The sequence below is a fragment of the Falco biarmicus genome, chromosome 5 (assembly GCF_023638135.1).
Source record: "Falco biarmicus isolate bFalBia1 chromosome 5, bFalBia1.pri, whole genome shotgun sequence".
NCBI classification, from domain to species: Eukaryota; Metazoa; Chordata; class Aves; order Falconiformes; family Falconidae; genus Falco; species Falco biarmicus.
In genome coordinates this window covers 61,854,045-61,871,662 of record NC_079292.1, presented here as the reverse complement: position 1 = coordinate 61,871,662, position 17,618 = coordinate 61,854,045, and the positions used below count along the sequence as shown (strand labels likewise).

Sequence of the window (17,618 nt, the reverse complement as noted above, 5' to 3'; positions counted from 1 at the left end):
CCTCTGTGGAAGAAGTACATAGGAGTAGTACTTCTATACAGCAACTTTTATTTAAGAACCACTCCTGTTTTGTGAACACAGCTTTTGAGAAATTTGAGGTTCTGCAGTCTGAAGCAGAATAAACTTTTCTATTAGGTGAGGGCAATAAGCACTCACCTGAAGAACATGCTTTCCATTTACTACTTCTAGGCTGCTTTTATGTTGCCCAAGTACCGTTTTCATGCAATAAATACAAATGCTGTGTATCAGTGTGGTTAATGTGTTAGGGTTTCTGCAAATATGTTTTATTGAGGTATGCTGTTTGAGACTTCAGGGAATGGGAGCTTAGTTGCGGGGGGTTTTAGGGAGTTTGGGGGTTGGTTTTGGTTTTTGTTGATTGTAGTAGTATTTTAGATCCACAGTAAGAAACTGCTGTTACTAGAGCATGCCGAGTGGTCTAACCCTGGAGTGTGGCTCAGCAGCTAGTAATACCAGCTTTAATAGCAGTCCTCTGTTAGTAAGTTACTGAATAGAGCAGGTGTACAGATTCTTCTTACTATAGTAGTGCAGACTTTGTGCTCTGTACCAATCAACTGCTGCTGAGGTTTGGATGTAATACTTCCTAAAGATTCACTTCTAGTGATACGCTTATGAGTACATCATCAACACAAACATGGCTCACATTAGCTGCAAAAGCACTCGTAAACCAAAGAGAGGAGGAGTATTTGAAGTGTAGGATTGCTTGCTACAGTATGCTTAATCCTTTAATTACTTGGGGATTTAAGCAACTTTTGCTCTGTTACATAGCTGAAATTCTCAGTGCCTTGGTTTTAGGATGACATCTGATTCAATTTTGGAAATATAATAGAGTACGCTTGAGAGTCATGCTTTGTGCTGCTTCATCTTCCTCAGCTGAGGCTATCATGTGCAGCATAGCTGTGGTCCAGCTGCTCTCTACCCTGGAGTGACAAGTGTTTGCTATTAATAACCACAAAATGTAGTTGTAAACTTGCCTTTTTTTTTGGGGGGGGGGGGCGGGGGGGGCGGCCAGGGAGGCAGGCAGGATTGTGCCAGCTCTGTGAAGCAAGATAGTGTTAATGCTGAAAGATGTATCTGCTAGTCAGCTGAATCTTATTTCTTTCAGTGCTGCGGTCATGCTGATTCTGGGGGTGTCACTTCTGCTGTTAAAACCTGGTGTGTGGTCAGCTTTGCTACTCCTAAATAGTCACAACTAGTAACAGGTCCCTCTGTGATAGAAAAGGCTGGGGGGAAATAGATGCACCCAGTTGCTCAGTTTATCTCATGCCGAGATGGGAGGCTGTCAATGTCCGCTCTGTTTATGTACAGTGAAGGAAAAAGTAGTTCATTAGAACTGGACCTAGTAAGATGTTCTCATTGATTGGTTTAATTTGGGCTTAACATCAACATCCAAGATTGACTTGAGGCCCTTCTATCACCGGCTGCTGCCATTGGTAAAGTTGTGAGGCAGAGCCTGTCACCTGGCAGTACTAAGTACGGGGCTGCAGCCTGAACAGTTGCACGGGCGCGTGAAAGGATCTCATCTCACCTGCTGTTCTAGATCAGCCAGGCTCTGAGAGCAGAGGCACATGCACAGGAGCTATAAACCTTCCTTCCTAGAGAAATGGCTCCCAACTTACGCAAATATAAGTAACAGCTTCACAGCTGGACCAGATGCACAAGTAGCACTTTCAGTGATCATTTCTGGATCCCTGTGCTACAAGAGCTCCAAGTACTTTACTAGTAGGGATTGGGGAGCTTTTCTGTTTCCATAATGGGTAATCTGTCAGATTGAGGTTTTCTTACCTGAGTCAAACCTGAGTGAGAGTTGAGGATGAAGCTTCTGCCTTGCCTTGGTGCCCTTCTCAAGGGACAGTACCCCCCCACCTTCACAAGCTCTACCACATACCATTCAAAAATGGGTGGCTGCACCATCTTTGTAGGATGTTGACTTCCTCGAGTTCCGCATGTGGGTGTTTCGTGGTGATCCTATTTCAGGACTGAAAGGTAAACCTTTTATTTCAGAGTTTTGTATATTTATAGCTATCAAATCAGCTGTAAACAGAAGATACCCAAATGGAGTACAAACATACATAACTTCAGTGTAATCTGTACATATTTGCCCCCTTTTAACGAATACAACCAAGCTGTAAGATCCTTTCCAGCCTTACAGTGGGCCAAAGTAGGCTCCCTGTCAGTAATACAGACAAACACACACAGAAAGTCAGTGTTAGCCAGTACTAGTCCATTGCAAGAAGTCCTGCAATAAAGAATCTTTCCTATTTATAGATGCCATCGCCAGCTGTATCATGTTCTGGGTTGTGTCCAGTAATACTGAGTTAAAGTTTAAAAAGGTGGGAAATGCCAACGGGCAAGCAGAGTTCTACAGATGAACAGGTAAACTTACTAAGGCTAGTGACCTGTCAGTATGCTAACTTCCTATACTTGTTAATCAGCTGAAGCGTTTCAAATTCTATCAGACTCAACAATGTGAGTTTACATCTTTTATTCTGAAGGGAACTTATACAGCAGTGAAGATTAAAGAAATCATAAGCATTTTGGCACGCAAAAAATTGGACTTTTAATTGTATTCATCATACATTTATTTTTGATGCTGTCTGTAACTGCTTAAAGGAAACAACAAAAAAAGTATTAAGGGAGTACAGTATTTCACATAAAGATTTCTGCAGTCGAGACAGCTGAAAAAGTATTTTATCAGTTCCAGTTTTCACAATGTAAGTAAATTGTGGTCACTGTTCTGAAGTCTGAACTTTGCTTGATCTTGCTTTTAGACCCAATAGTTCTGTTTTCAGTTCTCCAGGCTTAGGAGGTATTTCAGGTATACTCTGTGAAAAGTAGAGAAAGACATCAGTGTTGTGGCAGAAGAAAAAGTAAGCTCCCAAAACAGGAAACTGGCATTCTCTGCAAGAGACAGCATTATAGCTAAATTGTGACTATACCACCCTCTTTTTTGAGCAGAGTATAATTGTTACACATGAAGTATCTTAAAAATTAACCTATTAACTTCTTGTAATTTGACTTTTCTTTTAAAATAGCAAAATGAGATTTGAAAAAAAGGGAAAAGGAAGAACGGATAGTGTTTTCAAGGAACAAAACTTCTTTTTGCTATTTAAGAAAGTAAATTTTGTTAAGATGTCTAGTACAGCTGAAGCTTACACATGTAATTTTTTCTCTTGGTGACAGAAGAAAAAGTTGCACTGTTTCTACCTTTGTTTTAGAAATTAGGCAGCAAAACTGGAGATGAAGTTTAAAAAAGGGAAAGATACCAAATGACATTTTGAGAACCGTACCTCCTCAAAATTCATGCTAGTTTACAGAAGTGTAGATCATTAGATCACTCTCAACAAATATGCCTATTTGCCTGTAATGAAGACTACAGTACAGACTATTAAAAGACATAAATTCTTACACTTACCGCTTATGTTCTTATCAACGACTTAAGCCTCACTGCTTAAATTTTGACATGACAGCTCAAGCACAGTAATTTTTTTAACTTATTTCCGATTTGAAAACAGCACCGTGTTTTTTAAAAACCCAAAAAGCATACAAGAGCAGGAGGATGAGATAAGGCTCACAAGCTAGAAGGCCTCCAAGAGACCCGGTCAGCCACTCATATCCCCGGCGGACGGTCTCAGCGGGAGCCTAGTTCTCTGCGACCGTGATTTCGATGGTCTTGACTCTCAGTCTGTCATTATTTCTACCATAGACATTTGGTCATGGAGGAGAAAAGGTCTATTTAAACCTAGTACAGCCCCTCCTCACCGCTTCTGCACACTCCCGCAGCAGCAGCCCCGCCTGACGAGGCCTGCGCTGGGTTCTGGTTGCGGTACCACGTCGCCAACCTGAAGGGAGCTCCCAAGAGACGACCCGGCCACCTGCCCGCCGCCTCCTCAGGGGTGGCCATGTTGTCCCTCAGGCCTGAGCCCCTTCCACACAAAACCGCCCCAGGAGACAGACCGACCCTCCCTCCCTCCCTCCCTCCCTCCCTCCCTCCCTCCCTCGGACACGCTGCCAGGCTCCGCCGCACAACCAGCGGCCGGCACCCCCGAGCACTCACCAGGTCGGGCCGGTAGTACCTGTGCACGACCTCGGCACCGGCGAACATGGCCAGCAAGCTGGCCGCCAGCGTCTTCAGGTAGGTGGGCCAAGGCACGCCGGCAGGCATGGCTGCGGGCGGGGCGCCCCGCCCCGTGACGTCATGCGCCGGATGTGCGTCATCCCCTCCGCCTGCCGGGCGGCCGCAACATGGCGGCGGGGGGCGGGGGGAAGGGGCGGGGCCCGTCCCCTGCGGCGGAGCACCCTGCCGCGGATGACCAGGAACGAGTCGCGGCGCACGGCCTGAGGCCCGCGGGCCGCCGGGCGCAGCGGAGCTGCCCCGCTTCTGCGCCTGCGTCTGGCCCGGGGCTGCGGGCGAGGCCGCGGGGAGCCGCCCCCGCGACGCCCCGCCCCCTCCCGGCGCCCCGCCCTCGCCGGGCCGGGCCCGGCTGCGCGCTCCCATTGGCCGGCGCCGTTCACGTGACGCGGGGCTGCCCGGCAGGTCGGTTGGGGCGCTGAGGCGCGGGGGGAGGGGGGTGGCGGGGGGCGGCCGGCTCGGGCGGTGACAATAGCCCGGTCGGCGCCGGCAGGCCCCGCGCCCGGGCATGGAGGCCGAGGAGTTGGGCAGGTATCGGCAGGGACCCCGGGCCGCGCTCAGGCCTCGCGTTGGGGATCGCTGTTGTCCCTCTCCTCCTCCTCCCGCGGCTGCGGGGAGCCGGGGCCGGACTGTGGCGGCCGGGCCGCTCCCCCCCCCGCCCCCCCCCCCCGCCCTGCCCCGACCCGCCCTGGGCGCGGAGCGGGAGGGGAGGCGCTCCTGGCTTGGGGCGGGGGGCGCGGGCGCGGCGAGGTGGGCCCAGGGCTGGGGGGCGGCCCTCCTGGGGGGGCGCGGTGCCGCGTTTGCGTGTCCCGGGGGGGCTCCCGGGCTCTGCGTGGGGGGGCGCGGGGCTGCGTGGGGGCGGGAGAAGGGCGGGCAGGCGGTGCCGGGCCCGCGGGGGAGGTTGGCGGGCGGCCGGCGGTGCGGTGCGGTGCGGTGCGGTGCGGGGGCCGCTGCGCGCCGGGCTGTGGCAGGGGCCGGCGGCCCTGGGTAGGGGGCGTCTGCGTTTGTGGGGGCTGCAGCATGAGCGGGACTCGCTGCGTGTAGGGGGGGTGTGTGTAGGGGTGGGTTTGAAAATTAATTACTAGGTTTTGTTCCAATGGATGTATCTTTTTCTCTTTTTTTTTTTTTTTTTTTTTTTTTTTACTTTTAGCATGAACTGAAGAGGAGGGGGTTAAATCACTACCTTTTTCTCATAGAACTGAAAGTATTTATTTAAGTGTCCTGTAATACATACCTCTATAACAAAAGATGGTGTTTCTGAACACATGCAAGAAAAATTACCTAAAAAAATTTATATGAAGCTTAGAAGTAGGGATAAAAACTCTTTCATTACCATGTGGTTAGAGGACTATGTGCATGATACGGTGCAAATTTTCCTCTAAGGGAATTTTTTCCCCTTTACAAGAGAGAGACTTTATATGCGCATAAAATAAGAAGGCACGGCATGAATTACAAGAGGACATTTGGTCTTGGATTAGATGCTTCTGCATCTCCACCGCTCTGTTCTTCCACTCTGTGTGATTAAGTGTTTATTACATTATGAACTGGATTCTACGTGTCTCAGTTGTTTCCCAATACACATCTGAAGACCAGTTTTGGTTAGTTCAGTAACTGTACAAATATTTCCTATAAAAAACTCTTCCAGCAGGTGGAGGTGAGGTATTTACACTGAAAATCTCCAATAACTTGGTTAGGCAACTTCCCCAGGAATCTGACAGAGCTATGTTCAAGTTTATTCTCCTTGAGTCAGGGCAGGTATTTGGTTTAAAATCAGCTGCCTGATCACAAGACTATGGGCTGTTCTGGCATAAATCTGATTTGCAGTAGGATTCCTAAATACCCATTATGTGATGGAGTGGTCCCTTCTTTTGAGATATTTAGAATCACAGAATCATTTAGGTTTTAAAAGACCTTTAAGATCATTGAGGCCAACCATTAACCTAGCACTGCCAAGTCCACCACTAAACCATGTCCCTAAGTGCCACATCTATATGTGTCTTAAATACCTCCAGGGATGGTGACTCAACCACTTCCCTGGGCAGCCTGTTCCAGTGCTTGACAACCGTTTCAGTGAAGAAATTTTTCCTAATATCCAATGTAAAACTCCCCCCATGTAACTTGAGGCAATTTCCTTGGAAGAAGAGACTGATGCCCACCTCTCTACAGCCTCCTTTCAGTTGTAGAGAGCAATAAGATCTTCCCTCAGCCCCCTTTTCTCTAGGCTAAACAACTCCGTTTCCCTCAGCCACTCCTTGTAACCTTCTAGACAATTCACCAGCTTTGTTGCCCTTCTCTGGGCATGCTTCAGCACCCCAGTGCCCTTGTAGCGAGTGGCCCCAAACTGAACACAGTATTCAAGATGCAGCCTCACCAGTACTGAGTACAGGGAGGCGATCACTTCCCTTGTGCTGCTGGTCATGCTAGTTCAAATACAAGCCAGGATGATGTTGGCCTTCTTGGCCAAATAGCCAGTCCTGGCCAGATTTCTATATATGTAAAAATTATTTGGTGTTTTTATGAATAACTTTGAGATGGTAAAATTATTGCCTGAAAATTTACTATTCATTCAATCTTTTCTGTGTATTTGTATGGCAGTAGAATCTGTGGACAAGAAAGTGGCTGCGTAGGTAGAAGGGAATGACAGTATGACGTAGAAGTTTGTGCTGGGGTATGAGAGCTGTATATAACTAATCCATGTGTGGAGCAAAAGAGCTGTATATGGGAAAATGTATTTGTGGGTGGAAAGAGACTGAATCTGTGTGGGAGCACTTACGTGTAGCATAAGCGTGGTATTTGTGTTGGGATCCAGTGTGTGATAACTGGGCAACATCTGCCACACAATGTTAAAGCTGTTTAATAATCTGCATAGTAACTAATGCTGTGTGTATTCATAATGCTTTGTAGCCCAGAATGATTCATCCATTCTGTATCATATCAGATAAAGTAATTGATGTCACATTGAGAAAATCTAAAACTCGGGAAACTTGAAGTCCAAAGAGTTTTAACTCGCTTGTGTTGTGTTGGTATGTTTGATAGACAGTTTGCCTTGATAATGTGTGCTACAGAGATTTTTTACAGAAAAAAAGGGAAAAGCTTTACGCTTCACTTACAAACGTTGTGGTTTGTCCACGTTATAATAATCACGAGAGAACTGTGCTGTTAGTGTTGGGTTTAACATCACCTGATACCAGCTAAGCAGTCAGATTGTTTAGTGGATTTGAATAACTTACTGCCTTGTTAATAGAGTCGTCGGAGAATGTAAGTGCGGTAGATGCCAGCTTTGATAAAGATTGATGTTTACAGCCTACTTGGTACATCATTAAATTTCTAAATTTTTGATAAATTACGTCTTTTTTTTTTTTTTTCCCTCCCTTTCTAAGATACTACTTGTATCTTCAGCAAGCTCAAGCATTTTACGCGTTCCCTTTCCATCAGATGATGACTGCAGCGCCGAACGTGGAAATCATGAGTGAGCAGCCAACTCTAGAGGGCATTCCGGAGCTGAACATTGCTCAGGAGCCTCCAAAAGGTAGTTTGACTGGGCTGTGCTAAGTGAGCTAAAACGTTAGTAATCAGTTGGGGGTGTGTGGAAGTTACTGGTCTTCAGACATACTGTTTCTTTGGACATACTAGATTTCCTTTTCTTGATGCTCCCTGAGGAAGTATTAATTACTTGTATTCTTTTTAAGTAACATTTTTTACTAGACAGTTAAAAAGATCAGTAAATCCAGGTGATAGTATTCACATTGTTCAGTCTCACAGAATTACCACGTTCCAGGAAAAGCAGATTTTTGTTTCAATAGATGAATGTATTATTTTTAGCAGATTTAATGGGCTTTAATACTATTTCAGAGAAGCTTTCTTTTCAAAGTCTCAAATTCCAATTTTTTTTACTTCTGCAAGAGAAGTACAGTATAATACTATTTACTTGAAATATTTTTGTTTAAATGGTGGTTTAGTGTGTTGTAGTAATCACAGATAGCTAATTGCTTTTTATATACTAAGGATTGTTTGGTGTTAGCAAGGCTTACTTAAACAAATACAGTGCTGGAAAGTGTCCTGTATGTGACACAAGTTTTGTACTTAATGCATTTGTGCATTGCCTTTCTTTTTTCCCACTAAGATTTTGTACACAGGCTTTGTAGTAACCATGCCAAGGAAAGATTCCTTGTTCTGTTACTCTGCTCGTTACCACATAAGCAGTAATCTCTGCCACACTTATTCTGATTCTATAGCAAATATTCACACACTGAGTTTTGTCTTGCTTTTAATATTTAGATAGAGGTTGGAGCTCTCTGTATTGAGGTAACCTATCAGCCAGTTCATGCAGTGGCATTGTTTGTTTAAGTGCATTCTCTGATAAGCTTCCTTTTTTTTTTTCCCTTTCTTTTTTTAGTTGTAATGCATGGCCAGATGAAATCACAGGAAGAAAACCTCCAGTTTAAAATAGTTGTGACTGCTCAATTCATTTGCAGTATTGTTTGCTACAGTTAGGATGCATTTTAAGTGCTGTGCAGTTAGGCTTCTTTTGCAGCTTTCTTATTGGATTGCATGATATCACCATGAGCGTGCTGTTTGACTGCACATTCAGCTGTTTTTGCACAACCATAATCTTCTGTTATGAAGCTGTTCCCAAATATTTTTGCAAGACCTGGAAGTTGAGTAAGGCCTTCAAAGGCAAGGCTTGAAGATTTACGGAATACCTGTGATACGTGCAGGAGCATATATGAAAGGCAAACATTGGAGTCCAGCTACCTGCTGTAATGAAAAAAGTAAAATTTCTAGGATTATCCTCTGAAACACTGCCCTGGCGTTTGTCATCTTTCATGACAGTGTCAGGTTGGTAGGTACCTGATCAGCATGGGAGTTAGGAGAACGTTATCCTGCTTCATTTGAAATACATCCAACTCAAAGCAGTCACAGTATCTGTGGCATTGTGCCATCACACGAAAAACCTCCTAACTCTTCAAGGGGTAGGAAGGAAAAACTGCTTATGTGCCTCAACAAATCTGTGCTCTTTTACTCTCTCCTTCGTTGTAACTAGACTTTAGCTGGGGTACTGACTGTTACTTACAGCTTTCCTGGGCAGTTGCTCCAGTGATGCAGTGGGAATTTCACATGACTTTTGTCCTCCTTTTTGTTTGCACTCAGCTTTCTTACAAGAACAGCCCAAAACCAGTTTGCAGACTTAAGGCAGTGCCCTAGTATCCACCATATTTATTCCTTACTGAGGGAGATCTTCATCTGGGAATTTTGAAAATAAGATGAACTCTCAATTTTAAAATAATACTTTGGCTGTTTGCTGATTGCTGCCAAATGTGTTTTCATATTTTTCAAGTTGTGTTCTGCAGCTTGATGTTATTAATGAACAAGGATAGAGAGCAATCTCTGGGTGATTGTGTCATGACCAGCTGCTTGGATCTCTGAGCTTTAAGGGCCAGTAGATGAGGGAGGGGAATGGTTACTACTTCATGTTTGCATTTTATAAATAAAAATTAATGTTTGGTGTCACTCATTCAAATTGAGATCCTAAAGGTCTCATTACTTTACTATATGACACACTGGACAGTATCTATTCTGTTAAAAGTAAATTGTGAATAGCTTATGTAGCATTCAGCGATGTGTTTGTGTCCCTGACAAGTTTACACCTTACACTAGGTAATGCTTGAGACCATTTGCTTTTGACATGCTCTTTGGTTTCTTCAGTATGTTACATAATCTGTAACAATCAACCTTCATATTTAGACGCTGAAGTATGAATAGTAGACTTAAACTTACTGTTGCATTCCTTGGAACCTGAGCTTTGATGTTCTGGCATATTCTCCAAAATAAATTAAACTGTTTCCAAAGGAATCTTGCATGTAGCATGTAAACAGCCTAACTTAGTCATGAGGTTGTTCTTTGTATCCTAAGTCAACGTAGTTGTCTGTGAGTAGTCTGTGTGTGTCTGTGGTACAGAAACACCCAAGCTAGCTCTGTTGAGCCTGAAATTTTTTTTAAAATTTTATTTATTAATTGTTTAAATTAATGAAATTTGAAGGTGAATTTATCTGTCTGATTTCTTTTTGTATCCATACATGTAGCTCAGTGTTTTTGAAATATCCACACTTCAATATTAGAAGTGTAAAAAAAGGATATTTGCTGTGTGTTTCAGAAGTTAAAAAAGGAGGAAGGAAAAGAAAAGCCAAAGCAGCTGAGCCAAAGCAACCCAAAAAGCCTCCTGCTAAAAAGGAAAAAAACAGCCAAGTCAAAAGGCAAACAAGAAAAGATCACAGATTCTTTTAAAGTCAAAAGAAAAGTGGACCGCTTTAATGGTGTATCTGAAGCCGAACTTCTGACCAAGACTTTACCTGATATTTTGACTTTTGATCTGGACATTGTAATTGTAAGTAACTCGCAGTTACAAGATTAGGTACAAAAGTGAATAGTCTGTACTCGCTGGTTATGATTTACATTCTTTCTGCTTACTTATCTGTATTGCTTATATGGCAAGATCTTGCAAGATAAAGTATATAAACTCTTTCCTGTGTGTTGAGCTGCTTTGCATTTTCTGTTAAAAATGACAGTAACATAGCTCTAATTTCTGAGAAGTCTAAGGCTTACATATAGCAGCACGTAGTCATGACACTTTATTTACTGGAAGCACTACATCAGTGGCTTGGAACACACAGTGAGCTGATCTTCTGACATTGTGCATCCAAATGAGATGCTGCTGTAAAATTTTCATTTTTAAAAAAATAATGATGGAAGGTACCATTAACAGTTTTGTTTATTGACAGTAACTTAAAGAGAATTGAATAAACATCCTTATTGTAACTTGATTAAATTCCTGACTAGCAAGCCATGTTCTTATCGTTAAAATGAACTGGTATCTTTGTAGATTGGCATAAACCCTGGCTTGATGGCAGCTTACAAAGGACATCATTACCCTGGACCTGGAAACCATTTTTGTACGTTTAGTTTTCCTTTCTTCTTACAGAATTTGCAGAACTTTGTTAGAACTTGTGGCATTCTAATTAAAGTGGTTTGGGGTTTGGTTTTTGCTTTTCTTTTTTTGGATGCAGAGGGATTTTGCTTTTAACCGTCCAAGAGTGACTTAAATCCCATAACTACTTCTGTTAAATACTGTACATAAAAAGTAATTTTCAGTGCAGGTTTAGAATTGTCATGTGAATGCAGTATTGCCAAATAACTTATTGGCGTATTAGTGTGCAACATAAAGAATAAGATTAAACCTCTAGTACTTGAGTTATCGAGGGTAAGTCAATAGGCATTAACTTCTGACATAAAATAAAAAATACATGCATTTTCCCAAAAATGCATTTCAGTAAGCCCTATTCTGTTCACATTTATTTATCTCTTCTAAACAAGCTTTCTAACTGATGAGAAAGCAAAAACGATTGTCCTTTCCCAGCAGGCATATGCATCTAGCGTACCTGATTCTCTAGACATATTTTTTCATAGGTATTTTTCCATTTTAAGTAACATTTTCTGCAGTATGTTCTCATAAAGAAAGATCATACCTGAACTCAGAAATTCTCTGTTTTGTGCACTGGGAGCCATCCCAGCTGTGGTGGTAGGGAGCTCCATTCCATGTGGGCTCATTTGCAGCCCTGTGATACTCATGCCAAAATGCTTCTGGGTGTCCAGCAGACTTGTAAATCAGGCTTGGGTATTTCTCTAGTGTTCAGCTGCCTAGCCCAACTAATAGCCCTCTTTTCCAAGAAGCAGACCAGGTATGCATGCTCTGACAAATCCATGTGTCTGTAACCTTCCTGAATCATTAGGAGCTAGCTGTGGTTAATTTGTGTTTAAGAGATTGGCAGTGCGTATCACCAAAACTATACTGATTTATGCTAAATATGAGTGTAAGGTGTCAGCAGGTTCTGTTGGAAAGGCCCAGTGCAAGAAGTGATGGCAGGGTTGTAAAGGAAAGCTGACATGTACTTGCCACATTCTTTCCCACAAAATCCATACTTAGCACATTCACTCCTGCTTAAGTGAACTGCAAATCTAAAGCTCTGTGCTGAACTTTTGGAATAAAAGACTGGTTTCCATACACAGGATCATGGCGAGGAATTCCTGTTGTTCACTAGGGGTTTTCTAACCTCTTGCAGCAGATTAAGTAATTTTGCCTGGTTTAAACTTTTCCGGATAGCGCAATAGTCTTCCCAAATTAAGTGGTGCTCTGTTAACATAGATTCTTCTTTAGCATTCCAGTACTCTGATAGTCGAGGGTTTTTTTTGGCTTTGTTTTCTTTTCCTTAGAAAAAGGGAAACGCTTATCTTCCTCCTTCACAGGGAAGTGTCTGTTCATGTCTGGTCTAAGTAATGAACAGCTGAACCATATGGATGACCACACCTTGCCACATAAATATGGGATTGGATTTACAAACATGGTTGAAAGGACAACACCTGGAAGCAAAGACCTCTCCAGGTAGGATAACAAGGGAGAATGTAATGCTTGTTAATGAATTAATAGTTGTGATTATAATTTTGAGTACTCTCTCTTTTAGCAAAGAGTTTCGTGAAGGAGGGCGAATTCTGATGCAGAAGTTACAAAAGTATAAACCTCGTATAGCGGCTTTCAATGGAAAATGTGAGAACCTTGACCTTTAAACTAATTCATTCTGTCAGCTTTTTTTGGTTGTTGTTGTTCACTTAATCCTATCTTCTTTTCATTTTAGGTATTTATGAAATTTTTAGTAAAGAAGTTTTCGGAATAAAAGTTAAGAACCTGGAATTTGGACTGCAGCCACACAAGGTGCCAGATACAGAAACTGTAAGTATTGAGACTGAGAAATGAAAACAGGGCAGTTCATTCTGGTTATTTCAAAACTAAGGAATTCTTAGGACTTGCACACACTTACAGTAACATCAGCATTTGCCCAAAGTGCAAGGGACGTGAAAGGCTTTTACTTAAATAAAGGGGAATAGTGCAATTTTCAGATACAGTTTCCCAAGAAAAGTTTGCAAGTCTGAAGGAGCTGCATTATAGATGTATTATGGTCAGTAGGTTAGTGCATTCTCTGAAGACTATCTAAAATATAAATAAAACATACATGCTTTTATCATGTGTCATCTACTTTCATCTGGTTCTCTGTGTCGAATTCCCTTATGTTTGTATGACTGAATTTTGATACCGACCATGACCATGGTGCTGGTAGTGTCACAGTGCAGGAAAAGTAACAAGCCCATCACTGTGCTCATACGCACTATGGTTACAGCGTTACTGGATCTAGGCATGCCCAAGTCCTTCCATCAGACTCGGTCTTCTTAAGCTGATTGGCAGCTTGAAATTAAATTGGACACTTAAGATAAAGCAAATAGTTTGATGAAGTATATTAGTCATAGACACCTAGTGCTGGAAAACATCTCGAGAGACCAGCTATGTGTCATCAGAAATAGGTTTCTTTAATGTGTTCTTATAAACAGGTTCAGGCAAAGGCAGTTACACTACCTGCCATGGTAGCTTATTGCAAAATTTTCATTGCCTTGTCAGTTCAAAAGTTGGGGTGCTTTTTATTTCTGTCCCAAATTACTAGTGCTGCAAGTTTAAGCTCAATTTAAACTGTCCTCTAAAGGTGAAGTGTTGCCATCAGAGCCTGAAGAACCGTTGGTGATAAAGGGCTTGCTTCTTAAGTAGCTCTTAAAGACTGCTGCAGTACATGTAATTTGCAAGAAAGAGTAGTAATCCTCTTTACTAGTACTCATTCATAAATACTGCATGGTAACAAAGGTATTGGATGCAGTTCTTTTTTCCTGAACTGACTTTGTCTTTGGTTAGAGCTGTTGGCAGAGATAGAGATGCTTAAGTCGGCTTCAGCCACGCTAACCCTGGAGTTTCAGACCCTGGCAAGTGTGATGCAGGCGCCCTTGGCTAAGGAGCCAGGCCTGTTAACCTGTGGTGCCTCCCTCGGCAGTTGCATGCTGTCACGTATTGCTCTGTGGACTTCCTGGCTCAGAGCTCCGCTTGCTCAGGGAGCTCTGGGCGGTGCTCCACTCTCCAGCGTACACTTAGAAATTGGACTTCTTGTAACACATGCTGGTACTACTCCAGCACATGAACAACTGGTTAAAAGTGTCCTCTCTCCAGCAGCTGGTAATTGGCCCCTTTCTTCAGCACAAGACATCTAGCTGGGCAAGAAAAATGAAAGGCTCCTTTTATCCTTTTCCGCAACCACCCGTGACATGAGTGGAAGTTTGTAAAAAGGTTAAAACAGTGAGCTTAACAGTTAAAGTTCTTCTCAACGCACTAAATATTAACTCATAGCTCAGGGACAAGTAATGCTAATTTTCCTGCTCTTTGTCTCAAGCTGTGCTATGTTATGCCATCATCCAGTGCAAGATGTGCTCAGTTTCCTCGTGCACAAGATAAAGTTCACTATTACATAAAGCTGAAGGATTTACGGGATCAACTGAAAGGCATCGCACCAAACACAGAGGTACAGGAAGTGCAGTACACGTTTGACTTGCAACTTGCACAAGGTATAGTCATTATTTTTTTAATTCTTTATTAAAAATGTAGCATAATGTACAACACAACTAGCAGTTTCCCCAAGTAAAAAGAAAGAAGGAATTTAAGGGGATGGGGGGAAACGTGCCATCTTCTCTAAATCGTGTGGTGTAGGATTACAGATTCCATTCTCTTCTTAATACAGTCTTAATTATCTAAGGGGACCAGGGATTGTCTTGTGGAATATGTAGTTCTCTGATAGAAATGCTCTTCGATCATTTTTATTTTGAATATTAATATTTGAGGTCTTCTCTTTTGGCAGAGGATGCTAAGAAGATGGCTGTCAAAGAAGAAAAATACGATCCAGGTTATGAAGCAGCGTATGGCGGAGCTTACTGTGACCGTCCACCATACGAAGGTGAACAGTGCGATTTCTCTTCAAATGGAATTGGTAAAGTGCGGTGCTTGGGGTGTTCAGTCTGTAAACCATTACTTACGAACAAATACTTAGTGGTATTAACTGCCTTTTTTAAAACTGTATTTTATATTTTTTATTTGTTTTAGCAGCAGGCAATCCACAGTACTGTGAGGGGTCATCCTTCGGCGAAGTTCCTAATGGACAATGGATGACACAGTCCTTTGCAGACCAGATTCCGGAGTTCAGTGCTGGTATGATACGGGAAGAAGAGGGAGGCAGCGCATGAGAGCTGTTTCTTCTCGGCTATGCATACATGCTGCAGTTTTAATGCAGTGCTCAAGAGTGGTACCTCGGTTCTCCAACTGAAGCGTTTTAATAGTATTTTATCTCCCCTAGGTATTTTATTATAGTCCAAAGTAAGTGTGTGGTAGGCTCAAATCAATGAACTAGATAATTTTAAGGAACTGTCCAAACTTTTTCTAAAAAAGTTAGCCCTTTTTTGTATATGAGTTTTATATTTAATGTATACCATTTCTTGCGGTTTTTGACAAATTGCTTTCTCATTTGTGAAGATTTCTTTGGGGCGTTAATTTTATTCCATAAATTGTAATGTAGTGGTTAACAGCAGCAGCATACTTTTTACTGATGCCTGAATATTTGGATATCTCATAATCCTTTTATATCTGGAAGGGGAGATGGGAAGCGTACCCTTATCTTACATGAAGTGGTGTTTTTAATCATGCACAGTTAAGCAAATTGTGCTTTTTTAAAGTCTGCCTTTTACCTTCTTAAAAAGTGCAGAAAGTTGTGTTCTGCAGCTGTGAGTACTGAGTATTTTCTGGGTGGGAAGAGAGCTCTGTCTATTTAGTGATTGGACTGTATTCAGGATTAAGGGAGTGGAGACGTCATCTCAAGTCACAACACTGGGGAGGAAAATTAGTGTTGCGCAGGACAGGGCCTAAATGTTCTACCTGAGCTGTCTTAGGGTAAAGTGTCCCTACCACTCCATCTCTTTCCCCCTTACATTCCAATGTAAGGACCTGAAATTCCTTTAAAAAAGTCAAACCAAAAAAACCTAAAACAAACAACAGTGGTTCCTGAATTCTGTGGCATTTAAACTCTCGGTCATTCCTCTGTGATTATTCTCTTCACCTGACCTTTAGCAGGAGACAACCCCTTTGAACAGATTGCATTGCAGGGAACTGGAAGACCATATTCCCTGTAAAAATCACATACAGCTACGTGGTGTAAATTGGATACAGTTAGCACAGGGTGAAAGAGGCTTGCAAGTTAGCAGTTTCAAATGTACGGTGCTCTTCAATCTGTAAGACCTCAGAGGGCGTTCTCCTTATTCCTCTAACATAAAAAATAGTAAGTTAAATGTAAGGGCAGCTGTTCCATGAATAAGTGAGCTGTAGAAACTACAGCTCTCTTCTGAAGAACTCGCTTAAACGATACACGTTTTTGGCCAATATTATTGACTGAGAAAGAAGTGATAGTCCATGCTTGTGCCTAACCATCATCTTCTTTCCCTCTTGTATCATGTGAGGAAGAGATGAAGTAAAAGCAATAAGCTGATCAAAACATTGAAGTTTTGATGATCTTATGACAGTAGGTGCTTCACATACTTGAAAAAGTAGATACAAACAGTATCTCCACAATCCACGCTGGTCAGAGATTCCTGTACTGGTGCGTTTACTCCTATCCTCACAGCCAGTGACAGTTGTCATGCATTGAGTGTGACTAGTTAGCGTAGATTCTAATCCTGCTGTAACAGCTCTCACTGAGATCACACACTGTCAACCTGTTGTGAGGCAGGCATGATGTTTACAGTTTCTTCCCAAATTATGTGGCTTAATTCTGAGCGTCTTAAATCAAGAAAGTGTGTGTTATGATTCTGACTGTGTTTATTAGCTTCAGCATTAAGCTGTTCAGTATATTGTCAAAAAGGTATAGGACTTGTCTTATCTGTTATTTAAAGTGTACTGTATCATGTATTGCTGTTTACATGGATGTTTTCCTGCAGGTGCTCTAAGTATCTTGCATCAGGGATTTGTTACATTCAATTTTATTTTTCAACAGAATTAGAAGCATGTAATTAGCACTGCTGAACATGTAGCACAGTAGGATATAACTACTGTAAGCCTATCCTGTTTGATTGGAAGGGAATGGCATCTGTCAACAGAGTCAACTACTAGGTTATCTGGGTATAAAATACCGTTAAGTGTACAATGACCATGTCACTAAATATTGCAGTTCTCTGTGTGCTCCCTCAGAACTGGTGCTCTTTTCGTTACAGTAATACAGAAGTTCTTAATTTGTCTTAAATCTATCAATGTTTCACAATAAAATCAGGAATTGTATTGCAGTGTCTTAAAATGTGCTTTTGCATCTTGCTAGCAAGGGTCTCAGTGCACTACAGGACATGTCAACTGCAAAACAGCGTCATCATGCAACAGAACTCTACTCATTAAAATGCTGCTTAGGTTTTTATTTCAGGCTGTTTAATGTGGGCTAGACAACTAAAGACACCTTGTATGTCATACTTCAAGTATTTCCTGTGTAGATTTTTCTACCAGCAGACAGCAGAGTCT

The 17,618-nt window shown here is 42.4% G+C and overlaps 2 protein-coding genes across 2 annotated transcripts; one reads left to right on the top strand and one right to left on the bottom strand.

Annotated features, from left to right (window-relative positions):
- Positions 1–2,488: 2,488 nt before the first annotated feature.
- On the bottom strand, positions 2,489–4,429 carry LOC130149551 (ubiquinol-cytochrome-c reductase complex assembly factor 6). Its single transcript, XM_056339312.1, has 2 exons — positions 4,076–4,429; positions 2,489–2,843 (listed from the first exon to the last, which is right to left on the bottom strand). Exons 1-2 carry the CDS (start codon positions 4,181–4,183, stop codon positions 2,748–2,750), a joined length of 204 nt encoding a protein of 67 aa, XP_056195287.1. The 5' UTR covers positions 4,184–4,429; the 3' UTR covers positions 2,489–2,747.
- A 136-nt stretch (positions 4,430–4,565) lies between these two features.
- On the top strand, positions 4,566–17,387 carry TDG (thymine DNA glycosylase). Its single transcript, XM_056339307.1, is given in 11 exon segments — positions 4,566–4,681; positions 7,531–7,679; positions 10,305–10,384; positions 10,386–10,535; positions 11,031–11,100; positions 12,452–12,587; positions 12,667–12,749; positions 12,838–12,932; positions 14,467–14,638; positions 14,929–15,057; positions 15,174–17,387. Coding segments are annotated over 11 exon segments (1,224 nt in total). The 5' UTR covers positions 4,566–4,658; the 3' UTR covers positions 15,311–17,387.
- The last annotated feature ends 231 nt before the right edge of the window (positions 17,388–17,618 follow it).